The sequence below is a fragment of the Chiloscyllium plagiosum genome, unplaced genomic scaffold (assembly GCF_037043375.1).
Source record: "Chiloscyllium plagiosum isolate Xiang-an unplaced genomic scaffold, Cpla_swu_hap1 HiC_scaffold_13, whole genome shotgun sequence".
NCBI lineage: Eukaryota > Metazoa > Chordata > Chondrichthyes > Orectolobiformes > Hemiscylliidae > Chiloscyllium > Chiloscyllium plagiosum.
The window spans coordinates 71,090,501-71,109,471 of NW_028270151.1; the positions used below are offsets into that span (position 1 = coordinate 71,090,501).

The 18,971-nt window shown below is 42.5% G+C and overlaps 1 protein-coding gene across 2 annotated transcripts in view; it reads right to left on the minus strand.

The window, feature by feature from the left end:
• The window catches only part of LOC122555793 (serine/threonine-protein phosphatase 2A regulatory subunit B'' subunit alpha), a 183,455-nt gene that overhangs the window by 18,071 nt on the left and 146,413 nt on the right, over nucleotides 1-18,971 (minus strand). For both annotated transcript variants that reach the window (XM_087993750.1, XM_043701935.2), the window contains exons 7-10: nucleotides 10,188-10,344; nucleotides 5,516-5,564; nucleotides 4,230-4,319; nucleotides 2,954-3,129 (exon numbers count right to left, since the gene is read on the minus strand). In XM_087993750.1, the coding sequence (XP_087849876.1) occupies nucleotides 2,954-3,129; nucleotides 4,230-4,319; nucleotides 5,516-5,564; nucleotides 10,188-10,344 (472 nt within the window). The remainder of the gene's footprint in view (nucleotides 1-2,953; nucleotides 3,130-4,229; nucleotides 4,320-5,515; nucleotides 5,565-10,187; nucleotides 10,345-18,971) is intronic.

Consider the following 18,971-nt stretch of genomic DNA (forward strand, 5'->3'; position numbering starts at 1 on the left):
GTCTGAACATTTTAACTTAGTGCCAATCTCCTGCCTTTCCACATAACCCTACACGTTGTGTCTATTTAAATAATCATCAAATACCCTCTTGAAAACCTCAACTGAACTTCCTCCAACACATTTCCAGAAGTGCATTCCTACTATAACTACTTGCTGTATGAATAAGTTTTTTTTTCTCAATTTTCTCTTGCTTCTTTTGCAAAACACTGTGAAGTTGTGTCCCATGGTTTTTAATCCCTTTAAGAGCAGGAAGCTTCTCTCAAGCAGTCTCCTTCATTGTTTTGAAAACATTTATCAAATCTCCTGTTAGTCTTCCCCTCTCTAAGAAAACTCATCGCAACTTCTCCAATCCTTCATCATAGCTAAAGTGCCACATGTCAGGCACCACTCTTACAAACCTTTTCTGCACTCTCTTCAATACATTCACATCCTTCCTGTATCAAAGAAAAGCACAGCCTGTCAGGCAGCGTCCAAGGAGCAGGAAAGCCCTTCAACAGGCTTATGCCCGAAATGTTGACTCTCCTGCTCCTCGGATGCTGCATGATCGGCTATGTTTTTCCAGCATCACACTGTTCAACTCTGATCTCCAGTATCTGTGGTCCTCACTTTTTCCCAGTCAATTACATCCTTCCTGTAGAGTTGCCCAGACTGTACACAATACATCAGCTGAGATCTAATGAGTATCTTGCTTAAATTTATCTTAACTTCCCTGCTCTTGCATCCTATGTCCCTATTAATGAAGCCTAGAATACTGTACATTTTGTTAAGACATCTCTCAACTTATCCTGCCAATTTTATTGACTTATACACAAATACATACAGGTTTCCCTACTCCTGCATACCTTTAGAATAGAATTCTTTAATCTTTCTCCATGTTCTTTGTACCAAAGTGTATCATTTCAAACTTCTCCACACGCCGTCTGCTTCTTGTCCATCCTCTCCACAATATGTCAATGCCTTTTTTATGTTCTACACCATCTTCCTCAAAATTTACCATTCTCTTAAGTTTTGTGCTGTTTGCAGCTTAGATCCAGATTACTTACAAACCAGGAAAAGCAAGGGTCCCATACTAATCCCTGGGAACACGACTATAAACCTCCTTCGGTCTAAAAAATACCAATTAACCATTACTCTGTTTCTTAGCCCTCAGGCAATTTGTATCTACATTGCTACTGTCCATTTTATTCAATGAGCTATAACTTTCTCATAGGTCTGTTGTGTGGCATTGTATCAAATACCTTCTGGTAGCCCACATGCACCATGTCAACAGCCTTATTCTCATTAACCCTCTCAGTTACCTCTTCAAGCAACTCCAGCAAGTTAGTTAGACTTTATTTTCCCTTAACAAAGCCATACAGACTCTTCTGAATATTTCTCCAAGTGATTATTAATTCTATTTCAAATAATTATTTTTAGAACTTCCCACCAAAGTGAAAGGGATTGGTCTATAATTCTTGGACCTATCTTTACAATCTTTTTTGAACAAGGGCATAATGTTTGCAATTCTCCAGCACTACTTCAAAATCCAAAGTAGACTGAAATATTATACCCAATGCTTCTGCAGTTTCCATGTGGACTTCCTTTAATTTATCTTACATGCATCTCACCTGGTTCCTCTGCTTTATCAACTTGAAGCACCAATAACTTATAAAATATTTCCACTTCATCAATTTTGAACTCTTCAAGTCAGTGAGCTTCTGCCTCAAAGGTAAAGGCAGATGCAAAATATTTATTCTTTTTCCAAAAAATATACTTTATTCATAAAAAAATCTTTATCTTCATTTACATGTACGAAAGTAGTTCTGTACAGTCTTTGCAGAACAAGAAAAGCAAACATTGGAGTTTGACATTCTCTACAGTTGCAAATTAAATTGGCATTTCTTACTCACGCAGGACACTATTTACACACGTCGAGGCAACAAGAGGGTGTGATACCAGAACATACCCTTGTTATACTTCAGCACAAAGAAATCAACCATGCCTTTTTGTCCCTAAATGTAAATCCCCATTTTGACACCTATCAGGCCCTATTTCTTCTTTGACTACCCTTTTACTATGAACGTGTTAATAGAAGACATGAGGCACCAGTACATACCACATGGTTGATGCCCTTGCTAGTCTTGCCTGGGAGAGAAAAAAAAAGTTTGTTTGCTTCCCCTCTATCACTCAAAAGCGCTGACATTTGGTCTCACATTCTCATTTACCTCATCAAAGCAGCCATTCTTCAGATATGTGTCTACGCAATTAACATGAACCACAGCAAGAAGGCAGGGGCGAAGTGGGAGAATCTAAGACAAATGGTTGCACCTGTATGTGATTTCATATCTTCAGAGTGTGACCTTTCTGGCAATCATTAACATATGGTTAAAACACTATTCCAGAAGTTGAGTGCTCTTGACAAGTCCATGAAAAGGCAACATAGTCATTTTAACTGTATGAAGTACAGCAAAGTTAAAACTGGATCAGTTATAAGGTATTTAACTCAAACATCAAGGTGAGAGATGGTATTTTCAAATGCTGATGTGCTTTCAACATATTTGCATGTCTGCTATTTTAGGATGGGGCAGTAACCTGTTTGCTTTAAAATAGAAGAGACAGAGAAAGAGAGGGAAGTGATAATTGGGTGTTATATTTTACAGTTGCAGAGAGGTGTGAGATATGCAGGTTCTACTTCTTAAAATAACAGAGAGCAAAGTATGTATGATACTGGGTGCTAATTGTTTACAGTCATTTCCAGTTTAGGTATAATGTGGTTTCACAAGAGATTCTTTTGATTTACATCATTCCATAATGGAGATGGGACATCATTGAGGAGCACATCTTGAAAACTGTGTACCTATAATCCATGAATTTTGAATATTAATTTTCAGAGATCACCTCATTGTTGTGTTACTTCCTGTGGAGGAATTGAATTTGGGAATCACTTCAGTTGAATTCTACTCCATTTATTTACCTTCACATTCGGGTTTCACTAAATCCAGCAGTTGACAGAGGAGGTCATGGAATGGCAATGGTTCAATGCCCATTCCCTCCATGCGTTCACATTGCTCTTCATAGAAGTACTCAAGCTCATACATCGAAACTATGCCATCCCCATCGATGTCCATGGCTCGAAACCAGTATTCCATGCTAAAGAAAGAAATCAAATGCTTATTACTTCACAAAATTGTTGTCCATGAAATATGGTTAAAAGGATACATTACCAACAATTCACAAAAAGGCACTTTCACCTTATGTGAATCACAATCATACATTCATCCTGTACATTAAAACCTTAAACAAGGGAATCAGGTTGCAATTTAGTGTGCTTTAATCTTTAGTGAATCTTATTTTCTTCATCACCCCACCACCTCCACATAGAGTTCTTTGTGCATTGTACACCAGTTAGCTTTTAGAAAATAAATGACTAGATGTAAGGCTACGATGTCCATGACCTCTTGATGACCTAAGAGAATGCACTGTTATAATTCATCCCATGTCATTTTCTCGTGAACTAAGGGCACTTTTAATGTAACCTTCATTTACTGCTTGAAAGAATCTTGTAAAGCACATAGAGATCACTTATGTTAAGGTAATCAGATATTAGGAAAAGATACTGCACTTTACCTGACATAATCCTGTACATAAACTCTCAAAATGAGAATCACAAACATAAATGATTTGTCATTGCAGAACAAGAACACTGTTTGCCTTCAAAATGATCCCTGTTGCAGTCATTGACTTTTATAACATTAGTTATAATGAAATCTTTATTTGGTTAAAGATGATCAGCTTCCAGGTTTGCTTTCTCTGCCACATGGTTGGAATCTGCTTCCACATGGGTCATTAATCAGGCAGTGAAGAGAAGCACCTTAGTGAAAATGTTTTATTTCATATTTTTGAGCTAAACAAATCTACTCTTCTTTCTCTCTGAATCACCTCTTTCCCTCACTCGGAACAGGTTCTGGCAGTCAATGAGGAACTACTAGCACCTTCACTAGTGGTGGGTGCCCAAACCTGTGTGGCGTTATAACAGTATCCAAGTACAAAGAACTCACTTACCCCTATATTTGATGTATAGACATGTAAATCTAGGAGAAGGAAGGTGGCTTCTACAGAAATGCAGCTGTCCAGACCTGAGAAGGGGCCTCTCAGGTGTTGTTGCAGAGCAGGGGTAAAGTTCTCTGACTGCATGTATAAAGTAACTAAGGGAGTCGAACCTCCATTCACAATTTCATTAGTGTTATTACCTGGTGGGATTCTTCTTATCTTCTTCAGAAAGCAGAAACCAGACAAAGTCAGCATAGCTCATCCGACCTTCCTTCTGCACACAGTTACCCCTGAAATTGGAGGTGTTGTATTTACTAGGCCAGAGCAGAAAGTACTTGCCAAATTCTTTTTCAAAATGACACATTCAAAATGGGCTTTACAAAAACACTAAGTTCTTCAATGCATGCAAAAGTTTTTGAAAGTCATGGCTTGCAACTGATCAGCACACCCATAAACTCTGCCTCCATAAGAGGCTGAGGCAGGACAGTCAGATCATGTGGACAGACTGATTGACAGACAAATTGACATCATTTCTACGTAACTAATGTTTCTTATTTCGATTTATAATTGGAGCATAGATGACGGTCATTACTTTAAGTGAGGGGCAGTACTATGATTTGATTTCTTTCTTCAGGAATATAACTGATGTTGGGGTGGCAGGTAGCACAATAACGTAAAGCAGGCATAGCCCCTGCACAGTACATCAGGATGTACATCCTGATATGAAGTCCTCGTATAAATTGGTGAAACTGTAATGCATAAAATTAGTGGATATAATATGAGCTTATGTAAAATATCTTTGTCCATTATTTTAATCAATGCCTCTGTTAAAATGACCACATAACAAATAGCAGCATGAGTAGATCATTCAGACAATTAGCAGAATCAGGGCTGACCTTCAACCTCACTTCACCACCCCAGACTATCGTATTGTCCCTTAATTCCCTTAGTATTCAAAGATTTATCAAGCTCTGTCTTGAATATGTTAAATGGCTGAATGTCCACAGCTCTGTGGGATAGAGGATTCCAAAAATTCACAACCCTTTGAGTGGAGAAAGTTTACCTCAACTTAGTCCTAAATGACCACTATTATTCTGAGATTGTAACCCTTGGTTCTGAACTCCCTAGTCAGGGGAAACCTCCTTCCAGCATCCACTGAAGCCCTTTACACAGATTATACACTTTCAATGAGCTTAGTTCTTGTTTTTCTCAGGGAATGAAACACCAGTCTACTCAATGTCTCCTGATAAGACAATCCCCTTATCCCAGGAATCAGTCAACTCCTGTTTGTTCAACTCCTCCAGCAGTGGTATGTCCTTTCTTTGGCAAACAAAAGGTTTAATAACTCCCTTCAAAGGGAGACAGAGGAGTTCCCTGCAAAAGTATGAAGCACATCTCCATGTGAATGAAATAAAATGCTGCATAGAAATCTTTCTACTTGTAATCTGTTTTATGGAACACATTTTTCAGTTTTATGTTTACGTACCTTGTGACTGCTCCAGAGAATATCCTTTCAATAATTCTATTCGAGATAGCTATGGAGAAAGAAAGAAAGCCAAACATGAAACATTTCAGTTTCCAAATATGACTCTAAGTGAGGATGGATATTACATAATAATTCGTTTTGCACGGGCTGAGGGGTTGAAAAAACATCATACCATGCCAGCCTGCTACTCCACGGCTTGCTGGGTATTGGAAACTGGAAGGCAAAGGGCTACAGAAACATTATATCTACAATACAAATTTTATCCAAATATCAAGGAAAGGGCCATGCTATTTGGGTAGCGAGGGAAGGGGGGCAAAATTAAAACCAGCCAATATCTTACTTCATTTTTGACGTAAACATATCCAGAAGAAGGATCATGCCACTTGTTAGAAACGTATGTTCTTAATAAACAGCTTAATGGTTAAATACAGGCTGTCTGATAAATAGAGAAAGCAGACGTGAAGCCACAGTAAATTCTGTCTGGTCTCTTCAGGTGTCAACTGATAACACAAGAAAGAACTGAAGGCAACAACTTTACTTTTACTGCTTGTTTATAGGATGTGGACATCACTGGCTGAGCCAGTATTGATTGTACATTAATAATTGCTTTTTTGAACTACTGTAGTCACAAGGTGTAGGTATACATATAGTGCTATTAGGATAGAGTTCCAGGACTTTGACCCAACGACACTGAAGGAATGGCGATTTATTTCCAAGTCAGGATGGTGTGTGGTTTAGAGCGCATGGTGGTGTTCCCATGCACCTGCTCCTCTATCCTTCTGGCTGGTAGTGGTCACAAAATTGGAAGATGATAAGGAGCCTGGGTGAGTTATTGCAGTGCATCTTGTAAATGGTACAGACTGTTGTCAGTGTGTCATTGGTCAAGGCAGTGAATTTTGAAGCTCACTCACTTTTGAATTCCTCATTTTTACCTTGTAAATGGTGGATAGACATTAGGGAGACAGGAGGTGAGTTACTTGCTGCAAGTCCAGGATTAGCAGGAGTGTTCCTGTGGGCTGCACAAAGAAATCTTCATCCTTACACTTCCTCAAAGGTCCATATTGGCCTTAACACAATCGACTTGGTTGACTTCCTAAAATCAATTCAGCAGACTTCTCAATGCCATGCTCAGCTGACACCTGCCTGCCAGCCTCACAGCTTTAGTTGCAGGTTTGGGGCAGGAAGCCTTGCCCAGTATACTTAAACAAGGGACCTGAAGATTGCTCTTTACAGTCCCATGAACACCCAGGGTTAAAACCGGAGCTAATTTCTCTGTAATCAAATTGAAGAGAGTGAAGCCACGCTGAGACAATGATCAAAAAATGGAATTTGTCAACCCAGTTATTGTCTAAAAATTGCTAGCTGGAGGTAGGATGAAGGTTAGCCGTCTTATCGCTCCTGACTGAAGATCATGAGACAATGATCAGAAGTAGACCATTCTGCCCATCAAGTTGGCTTTGCCATTCAATCAGATCTGATAATCTTCAACTCCATTTTCCTGCCAATTTCTTATGACCCTTGATTCCCTTTCTGTTTAAAAATCCATTCATATCATCCTTGAATATACTTAATGATCCAGCCTCGACAACCCTCTGCAATAAAGAATTCTAGGAGATTCACTATGCTGTGACAGAAGATATTCCTCCTTATCTCCATTTTAAATGTGCAACCCCTTATTCTGAGATTATGCTGTCAGGTCCTAGACTCTCCTACAAGGGGATATTAACCTTTCTACATCTATCCTGTAAAGTCCTCTGAGAACTTTTCAATAAGGTCATCTCTCGTTCTTCTAAAGTCCAAAAAATACAGGCCCAATCTACTCAGGATCTTCTCATAAGAAAGTTCCTCCCATCTGGTGTCAGTCGAGTGAATTTCTCTGGACTGCGTCCAATGTCAGTATATCTTTCATAGAGTCATAGAGATGTACAGTACAGAAACAGACCCTTCGGTCTAACTCGTCCATGCCAACCAGATATCCCAACCCAATCTAGTCCCACTTGCCAGCATCTGGCCCATATCCCTCCAAACCCTTCCCATTCATACACCCATCCAGATGCCTTTTAAATGTTGCAATTGTACTAGCCTCCACCATTTCCTCTGGCATCTCATTCCATACACGTACAACCCTCTGCGTGATGAAGTTGCCCTTTAGGTCTCTTTTATATCTTTCCCCTCTCACCCTAAATCTATGCCCTCTAGTTCTGGACTCCCCCACTCGAGGGAGAATATTTCGTCTATTTATCCTATCCATGCCCCTCACGATTTTATAAACCTCTACAAAGTCACCCCACAGTCTCCGACGCTCCAGGGAAAACAGCCCCAACTTATTCAGCCTCTCCATACAGCTCAAATTCTGCAACCCTGGCAACATCCTTGTAAATCGTTTCTGAACTCTTTCAAGTTTCGCAACATCCTTCCAATAGGGAGACCAGAATTGCACGCAATATTCCAACAGTAGCTTAACTAATGCCCTGCACAGCTGCAACATAACCTCCCAACTCCTTTAGTCAATGCCCTGACCAATAAAGGAAAGCATACCAAACGCCTTCTTCACAATCCTATCTACCTGCGACTCTACTTTCAAGGAACTATGAACCTGCACTCCAAGGTCTCTTTGTTCAGCAACATTCCCCAGGACATTACCATTAAGTGTATAATTCCTGCTAAGATTTGCTTTCCCAAAATGTATCACCTTGTATTTATTTAAATTAAAACTTAATTTGCCACTCCTCAGTCCATTGGCCCACCTGATCAAATCCAGTTGTAATCTGAGGTAACCTTCTTCGCTGTCCACTACACCTCCAATTTTGGTGTCATCTGCAAACTTACTAACTATACCTCTTATGCTTACATCAAAATAATTGATATAAATGATGAAAAATAGTGGACTTAGCACCAATCCTTGTGGTACTCTACTGGTCACAGGCCTCCAGTCTGAAAAACAACCCTTTACCGCCACCCTCTGTCTTCTACCTTTGAGCCAGTTCTGTATCCTAATGTCTGGTTCTCCTTGTGTTCCATGAGATCTAACCTTGCTCACCAGTCTCCCATGGGGAACCTTGTCGAATGCCTTACTGAAGTCCATATAGAAGATGTCCACCGCTCTCCCCTCATCAATCTTCCCTAACCTGTTTGCAGTAATTCAGCTGTGGTCTGAGTAGTGCCTTGTACAGATTTAGTAAAACCTCCCGAGTTTTATACTCCATTCCCTTTGAAGTGAAGGCCAACATTCCGTTTGCCTTCTCAATACCCATGGAACCTGGATGCCAGCTTTTTGTGATTCTCTGATGTGAACTCCCAAAGACGCCTCTTCTGTAGCCTTCTGTAGTTTTTCTTTATTTAAATAATATTCAGCTCTTTCATTCTTCAGATTTTCCCACATTAGATTCCATCTGCCAAATTCTTGTCCACTGCTTAAATTGCTTATCTCTCTGCAGAATCTATGTGCCATCATTACCACTTGTCTTCCCACCTATTTTTTTGCCATCTGCAAACCTGGCCATAGTACATTCACTTTCGTCATCCAAATCATGAATACATACTGTAAATAATTGTGGTCCCAGTACTGATCCCTGTAGCACACCATTAGTTACAGGTTGCCATTCCGAAGTTATCCCCTTTATCCCAACTCTGTCTTCTATTAGTTCGCCATCCCCTATCCATGCTAATTTACTACCTCCAATGTCATGAGTTCTTATCTTAATCATGTGTGGTACCTTATCAAACAAAAATCCAAATGTATTACATTCAGTGCTTTCTATCTATCCTGCATGCTACCTCCTCGAAAAATTCTAGTAAATTTGTCGGGCACAACTATCTCTTCATGAAGCCATGCTGACTCTGTGTTACCATATTATGCATTTTGAAATGGTCTGCTATTACATTCATTATAACAGATTCTAACATTTTCCCAACAACAGATGTCAAACTAAGTAGACCATGGGTAATTATTGTTTTAAATTTCTTTTCTTTTTAAATCGAGGCAGTTTTCTGATCCTCTGGGATTCTTCCCGAATCTAAAGATTGTGCAAGATTAGTATCGGAGTATCCACTATTTCCACAGCAACTTTGCTTCATATCCTAGGATGCATGCCATCAGGTCCAGGCAACCCATCAATTTTTAGTACCACTAGTTTCCCTAGCACTTTTTCTTTAATGATAGTTATTTTGTTTACTTGTTATCCTTCTTTCGCCCCTTGATTATTTCGTTATTTTGAAATACTGTTAATATCTTCTATGTGAAGACTGATGCAAAGTATTCATTCAACTCCTCTGCCATTTCCTGGTTCTCCATTATTATTTCTACAGCCTTGTTCTCTAAGGGGCCTATGTTCACTTTGGCTTCTCTCTTTCTTTTTATGTATTGAAAGAAGCTCTTGACGTTCATTTTGATGTTACTTGCAAATTCTGGCATGTTGCCATCTACTATCTGGACTCAGAAACAAGGAATGATCCCAAGTGAGAGTCTGATGGGTTGTGTTCATGTTGGGTGCAGAGAAAAAGGTGAGCCAAATAAATTTTAAAAATTAAAATTGCAATACTTAACTGAATCGGTTAAAATATTTCTCAATGAGAAACATAGGATAATAATAGCACAATAACATACATAACATTACAGGAAAAATAAAATGTACAGAAAACATATTGGCACGTCATTTTTAGAGTAACTCACCATGGTCATTGTGTCTGGCCAAGTCCTTCTGGTCAATGAAGAGGTCATGGTCAGTGTCTAGTTCCCAGAACTTACAGTAAATAACATAGAAATGTTCATAGGAAAAGTAGTCTGTAATTTGGTTTATATCATCTTCTTCCTCCAAAAGGGCGAGAGTCTGAGGAAATCAAGAAGTGATGATTAATAATTGTTAGAAAGTAGAAAGCACCAATGGTGAGATCACTGACAGAATCACACAAGGAGAAAGTGAGGACTGCAGATGCTGGGGCTCAGAGTCGGGAGTGTGGTGCTGGAAAAGCACAGCAGGTCAGGCAGCATCCGAGCAGGAGAATTGATGTTTTGGGCATAAATCCTTCATCAGGAATTCCTGAAGGTCTTATGCCCGAAATGTCAATTGTGTTGCTTCTCAGATGCTGCCTGACCTGCTGTGCTTTTCCAGCACCATACTCTCAACAGAATCACATAGGTCCAGCAAGGCCGATCCTGATGTTGGGAGCAAATCATTATGTCTTTTAGGCAGCTTGCCAAGTTTGGCACGGTGCAGCGGTTGCATTGCCAACTAAGGAGGATTAAAGCTTGTAAAGTGCCTTAGTAATGCTGCAACTCACCTCGTTAATTTTCAGCTTTCTATCTTACCAAATACACCGAACAAGCTGAACATTGGGAATTCTTTACATGGAAGTCAAAGAAGGTACCAAAGGCCATCTGCATTGACCTCCGGGCGCCAACAACTCATGGCATATCCACGGGATAATGGCATCTAAATAGTCTCTAAGAACCCTTGTTGTATATCTCCAGCCTACTTACATTATGCTTGTGCATTTCAATGCTACACTGGAGAGTACATTGCCAACTATTGCACTGAGCCATGGTAATGGGGACTCCATAGTGAGAGGAACTGACCGGAGTTTTTGTGGCAGCAGGCGGGACTTAAGGATGGTGCGTTGCCTTCCTGGTGCCAGGGTTAAAGACATCACAGACAGAGTGCAGGAAATCCTCAAGGATGAAGGTGAAGAGCCAGAGGTGGTGGTACATGTCAGCACAAGTGATGTCAGGAAGAAGAGGTGGAACATACTACAGCGGGACTTCGGAGAACTAGGAAGAAGGCTGGAAAGCAGGACGTCCAGGGTGGTTATCTCCGGTTTGCTTCCAGTTCCTCGGGCTGGTGAGGCCAGAAACAGGGAGATAATGGACTTGAACGTGTGGCTGGGGAACTGGTGCAAGAAGCAAGGATTTAAATTCTTGGATCACTGGGGTATGTTTTGTGGTAAGCATAAATTATACAAGAGAGACGGTTTGCACCTTAATAGGTTAGGGACCAGCATTCTGGCAGGCAGGTTTGCTACTGCAACACAGCTGCGTTTAAACTAAGTAGTGGGGGGGGGAGGGGACAAACTGGATGTTTAAGAAGGAAATTGAAGGGAAAGTTAGAACAAGGGAAGTCAAGAAAGACAACTGTATCAATGAGGCAGAAAACTCAGAAAGGGATCATGCTGTAAGGTTGAGTGAAATAGGAGTTGATGGGAAGGGTGAGGGCAGTAACAAATTAAAAATACTATACATGAATGCACGAAGCATTAGAAATAAGATGGATGAGCTTGAGGCTCTTTTGGAAATTGGCAGATACGATATTGTGGGGATAACTGAGACGTGGCTTCAAGTGAACAGGGCCTGGGAAATGAATACTCAAGGCTACACATGCTATCGTAAGTACAGACTGACGGGCAGAGGGGGTGGGGTGGCCATATTGCTAAGGGATGATATTCAGTCCCTTGCGTGGGGGGACCTAGAATCAGGGGATGTAGAGTCAGTGTGGATAGAGCTGAGAAATTCTAAGGGTAAAAAGACTCTCTTGGGAGTTATCTACAGGCCCCCAAACAGTAGTCTGGATGTCGGGTGTAAGTTGAATCAGGAGCTGAAATTGGCCTGTTGCAAAGATGTTACTACAGTTGTTATGGGGGATTTTAACATGCAGGCAGACTGGGAAAATCAGGATGGTATTGGACCTCAAGAAAGAGACTTTGTGGAGTGCCTCCGAGATGGATTCTTTGAACAGCTGGTGCTGGAGCCGACCAGGGAGAAGGCAATTCTGGATCTGGTATTGTGCAACGAACCAGAATTGATCAGGGACCTCGAAGTGAAGGAGCCATTGGGAAGTAATGACCAGAATACAATAAGCTTCAATCTGCAATTTGAGAGGAAGAGGGTACAATCGGAAGTGACAATATTTCAGTTGAATAAAGGGAACTATGGAGCTATGAGGGAGAAGCTGGCCAAAGTTCAATGGTGCAATACCTTAGCAGGGATGACAGTGGAGGAACAATGGCAGATATTTCTGTGTATAATGCAGAAGATGCAGGATCAGTTCATTCCAAAAGGAAAAAAGATCCTAGGAGGAGGCATGAGTGGCCGTGGCTGACGAGGGAAGTTAAGAAACATATAAAGTTATAAGAGAAAAAGTATAACATAGCAAAGATAAGTGGGAAAACAGAGAACTGGGAAGCTTTTAAAGAACAACAGAGGATTACTAAGAAGAAAATACGCAGAGAAAAAATGAGGTACAAAGGTAATCTGGCCAAAATATAAAGGAGGATAGTAAAAGCTTTTTTAGGTGTGTGAAAGGCAAAAAAATGGTTAAGACTAAAATTGGGCCCTTGAAGACAGAAACAGGGGAATATATTACGGGGAACAAAGAAATGGCAGAAGAATTGAATTGGTACTTCAGATCTGTGTTCACTGCGGAAGACACAAGCAATCTCCCTGAGGTAACAGTGGCTGAAGGACCTGAACTGAAGGGAATTTGTATTTGCCAGGAATTGGTGTTGGAGAGACTGTTAGGTCTGAAGGTTAATAAGTCCCTGGGGCCTGATGGTCTACATTCCAGGGTACTGAAGGAGGTGGCTCGAGAAATCGTGGATGCGTTGGTGATTATTTTCCAGAGTTCGATAGATTTGGGATCAGTTCCTGCGGATTGGAGGGTGGCAAATGTTGTACCATTTTTTAAGAAAGGTGGGAGAGAGAAAGCAGGAAATTATAGACCAGTTAGTCTGACCTCAGTGGTGGGAAAGATTATAAAGGATGAAATTACGACACATCTGGATAGTAGTAACAGGATAGGTCAGAGTCAGCATGGATTTATGAAGGGGAAATCATGCTTGACTAATCTTCTGGAATGTTTTGAGGATGTAACTCTGAAGATGGACGAGGGAGATCCAGTAGATGTAGTGTACCTGGACTTTCAGAAAGCTTTTGATAAAGTCCCACATAGGAGGTTAGTGAACAAAATTAGGGCGCATGGTATTGGGGGCAAAGAACTAGATTGGATTGAAAATTGGTTGGCTGATAGGAAACAAAGAGTAGTGATAAACGGCTCCATTTCGGAATGGCAGGCAGTGACCAGTGGGGTACCGCAGGGATCAGTGCTGGGTCCGCAGCTTTTTACAATATATATTAATGATATAGAAGATGGTATTAGTAATTGATTAGTATCAATTTGCTGATGATACTAAGCTGGGTGGCAGGGTGAAATGTGAGGAGAATGTTAGGAGATTCCAGGGTGACCTGGACATGTTAGGTGAGTGGTCAGATGCATGGCAGATGCAGTTTAATGTGGATAAATGTATGGTTATCCACTTTGGTAGCAAGAACAGGAAGGGAGATTACTACCTAAATGGAATCAATTTAGGTAAAGGGGCAGTACAAAGAGATGTGGGTATTCTTGTACACCAGTCAATGAAGGTAAGCATGCAGGTACAGCAGGTAGTGAAGAAGGCTAATAGCATGCTGGTCTTCATAACAAGAGGGATTGAGTATAGAAGCAAAGAGGTTCTTCTGCAGCTGTACAGGGCCTGGTGAGACCACACCTGGAGTATTGTGTGCAGTTCTGGTCTCCAAATTTGAGGAAAGACATTCTGGCTATTGAGGGAGTGCAGCGTAGGTTCACGAGGTCAATTCCTGGAATGGTGGGACTACCTTACGCTGAAAGACTGGAGTGACTGGGCTTGTATATCCTTGAGTTTAGTAGACTGAGAGGGGATCTGATTGAGACATATAAGATTATTAAAGGATTGGACACTCTGGAGGCAGGAAACATGTTTCCGCTGATGGGTGAGTGCCAAACCAGAGGACACAGCTTAAAAATACGGGGTAGACCATTTAGGACAGAGATGAGGAGAAACTTCTTCACCCAGACAGTGGTGGCTGTGTGGAATGCTCTGCCCCAGAGGGCAGTGGAGGCCCAGTCTCTGGATTCATTTAAGAAAGAGTTGGATAGAGCTCTCAAGGATAGTGGAATCAAGGGTTGTGGAGATAAGGCAGGAACAGGATACTGATTAAAGATGATCAGCCATGATCATATTGAATGGTGGTGCAGGCTCGAAGGGCAGAATGGCCTACTCCTGCACCTATTGTATATTGTTTATTATCATTAATGCACTGTAGCAAAGACACTGCACACTCACGGATGTATACCAACTCTTGGGAGTGGTACAGGCTGTATCTAAATTGAACAGGTGTTCACTGGCTTGCTTAGCACTCACTTATTCTGAGCCTACCTGGATACTCACAGCATCCGGCCTTGCCTTTTGTATTTTGCCCCTCAGCCAGGAATGTCAAGCTCATAGTACTGCTGTATTGCTGTGTCTTCTAGGGCAGATGTAAAGTCAGGAAGCTTGCCATGGTTGTCAGTAGTACTCAGTCAAATGAAAGGAAATGGTCATTGGTCAGGGTGTCCTGGAATAGTAAGTCAAGGGAAGCATCTGATACCATTCCAGTGGTTTGGACATGGTCAGTCAGTTGTTCAGAGCAGTCAAAGTCAGGATAGAGTCATAGAGATGTACAGCATGGAAACAGACCCTTTGGTCCAACCTGTCCATGCTGACCAGATATCCCAACACAATCTAGTCCCACCTGCAGCACCCGCCCATATCCCTTCAAACCCTTCCTATTCACATTCTTGTCCAGATGCCTTTTAAATGTTGCAATTGTACTAGCCTCCACTACTTCCTCTGGCAGCTCATTCCATACACATATCACCTTCTGCGTGGAAAAGTTACCAGTTATATCTTTTATATCTTTCCCCTCTCACCCTAAACCTATGTCCTCTAGTTCTGGACTCCCCTAACCCAGGGAAAAGACTTTGTCTATTTATCCTATCCATGCTCCACATGATTTTATAAACCTTTATAAGGTCACCCCCTCAGTCTCCGACATTCCAGGGAAAACAGCCCCAGCCTGTTCAACCTCCCCCTCTAGCTCAAATTCTCCTACCCTGGCAACACACTTGTAAATCTTTTCTGAACCCTTTTTAGCTTCACAACATCTTTCCGTTAGGAAGACCAGAATTGCACACAATATTCCAACTGTGGCCTAACCATTGTCCTGTACAGCTGCAACATGACCTCCCAACTCCTGTACTCAATACTCTGACCAATAAAGGAAAGCATACCAAACGCTTTCTTCACTATCCTTTCTACCTACAATTCTACTTTTAAGGAGCTATGAACCTGCACTCTGAGATCTCTTTGTTGGGACTTTACCATTAAGTGTATAAGTCCTGCTAAGATTTGCTTTCCCAAAATGCAGCCCTTCACATTTATCTAAATTAAACTCAATGTGCCACTTTTTAGCCCATTGGCCCATCTGATCAAGATCCCATTGTAATCTGAGGTAACCTTCTTCGCTGTCCACTACACCTCGAATTTTGGTGTTGTCTGCAAAGTTATTAACTATACCTCTTATGCTCACATCCAAATCATTTATATAAATGATGAAAAATAGTGGACCCAGCACCGATCCTTGTGGCAATCTACTGGTTACAGGCCTCCAGTCTGAAAAACAAACCTCCACCACCCCCCTCTGTCTTCTACCTTTGAGTCAGTTCTGTATCTAAATGGCTAGCTCCCCCTGTATTCCATGAGATCGAACCTTGAACCAGTCTCCCATTGGGAATCTTGTTGAATGCCTTACTGAAGTCCATATAGGTCACGTCCACCACTCTGCCCGCATCAATCCTCTTTGTTACTTTTTCAAAAAACTTAATCAAGTTTGTGAGATATGATTTCCCATGTACAAAGCCATGTTGACTATCCCTAACCAGCCCTTGCCTTTCCAATATATGTAAGATTCTCCACATAAGAGGATAGGAGCTAAATATTGTGCATCCTGCCACCCACCCTGACTCTTTCTGCCCATTGTGGGTTGTTCTCCTCGTGAAAAAAGAGCAACGCCAATAAAACTAGGTGACAAAGTTATTGCTGTTGGGTCAGATGGGTAGGTGCACTGAGTGCGTGAGTAGCCAGTGCAGAGCACATGCAGGGTTTGTGATGTTGGGGCTGAGATGGGTGACAGCAGGTGAGGGAAGATATTGCAGGCAATATTGAGAGTAACAGAATATGAGGTGGGTATACTAGTAGAGATAGAGTGTTAGTTTGACATATAGGAGAGATGATGAGGTGGGACTTATATTGGCAGAGTGGAGAAGGTCAATCAGTATGTTGCTGTGCATTTTTCCAGGTGACTGAAGCTGCACTGTCTAAGATGGCAAACTTAGACCAGACTGACATGGTCTGGTGTCAAGACCTCCACCTGGTCCTGCGTACCATTCCATTCAGTAGGACCCCCAGGTCCCTTCCAACCAAATGGGCTGCCAAATTTCCCTTGATAATATTGCCCAAGCCAAATTTACTGAACCATGCAAGGCAATTCCAGACTGACAGCACTTGTGCAGGTACTTATATTGGCCTTTTAAAGGTGGCACCAGCATCAGGAATGCCAGTCAATTGCAGAATATCCGAGGAGCAGGAAAATCGATGTTTTGAGCAAAAGCCCTTCATCAGGAATGAGACTGGGAGACTTGGAGGTGGAGAGATAAATGGGAGGGGGGGAATGGGGCTAGGGAGAAGGTAGCTGAAAATGCAATAGGTGGATGGAGGTGGGGGTAAAGGTGATAGGTCGGACAGGAGGGTGGAGCTGATAGGTGGGAAGGAAGATTGACAGGTGGGACAGGTCATAAGGGCAGTGCTGAGCTGAAAGGTTGGCACTGCGGTAAGGTGAGGGGAGGAGAAATGAGGAAACTGACAAAGTCCACATTGATGCCATGGGTTTGAAAGATGCCGAGGCGGAAGGCCCCCGGTTATGCCTGTCTCTTTGTCGGCTACATAGAACAGTCCATCTTCCAGGGTTACACTGGCACCACTCCCCACCTTTTTCTCCGCTACATTGATGACTGCATTGGTGCCACCTCGTGCTCCAACTTCACCGACACATTCTACCCCAACCTTAAATTCATCTGGACCATTTTTGACACTTCCCTACCCTTCCAGGACCTCTCCATTTCCATCAATGATGAGCGACACAACACTGACATTTTCTGCAAACCCGACTCTCACAGCTACCTGGATTACACCTCCTCCCACCCTATCTCCTGCAAAAATGCCATCCCATATTCCCAATTCCTCTGCCTCTGCTGCATCTGCTCCCTGGAGGACCAGTCCCACCACAGAACACACCAGATGGCTTCCTTCTTTAAAGAACGCAATTTCCCATCCCATCTGGTTGAAGATGCCCTCCAATGCATGTCATCCACGTCCCGCACCTCTGCCTTCAAACCCCACCCCTCCAACCGCAATAAGGACAGAACCCCCCGGTCCTCACCTTCCACCCCACCAGCCTCTGCATAAACTGCATTATCCACGAACATTTCCACCACCTACAAATGGACCCCACCTCCAGGGATATATTTCCCTCCCCACCGTATCCACCTTCTGTAAAGACCGCTCCCTCCGCGACTACCTGGTCAGGTCCATGCCTCCTAACAACCAATCCTCCCCTCCTGGCATCTTCCCCTGCCACTGCAGAAATTGCTAAAACCTGAGCCCACACCTCCCCCCTCACCTCTGTCCAAGGTCCCATCGAAGTTTCACCTGCACTTCCACACGTTATTTATTGTATCCGTTGTTCCCGATTCGGTCTCCTCAACATTGGTCTCCTCTATGTGCCTTCTCGCAGAGCGCTTCAGAGAACATCTCTGGGACACCTGCACCAATCAACCACACTGCCCCATGGCCGAACATTTCAACTCCCTCTCCTACTCTGCAGAGGACAGGCAGGTCCTGGGCCTCCTCCATCGTCATTCCCTCACCATCCGACGGCTGGAGGAAACACACCTCATCTTCCGCCTCGGGACTCTTCAACCCCAGGGCATCAATGTGGACTTCACCAGTTTCCTCATTTCTCCTCCCTCCACTTTACCCCAGGTCCAACCTTCCAAGTCAACACTGTCCCACCTGTCAATCTTCCTTCCCATCTATCCTCTCCACCTTCCTCTCTGACCTATCAGCCTTACCCCAACCTCCATCCACCTATTGCATTCTCAGCTACCTTCTCCCTAGACCCACCCACCTCCCATTTATCTCTCCACTCCTGAGGGTCCCAGACTCATTCGTGATGAAGGGCTTTGCTCGAAACGTTGATTTTCCTGCTCTTCGGATGCTGCCTGACCTGCTGTGCTTTTCCAGCACCACTCTAATCTTGACTCTAATCTCCAGCATCTCCAGTTTGCAATTCTGCCTAACTGCAGATTATAATGATAGTGGCACATTATCCTGGGAATGGCACGGGGTAAGATGGGGCAATAATTGGATGAAATGGTATGATGGGGATAAGCTATGTAGTTAATGAAGCAATTTTGGTAAGATAAAGACGACCAGATTTTCATGCTGTATGATGAAAAAACCCTCTGAAAAACCCAGCACAATTTGTATTTCGCCGAAATGAATTCAGCTT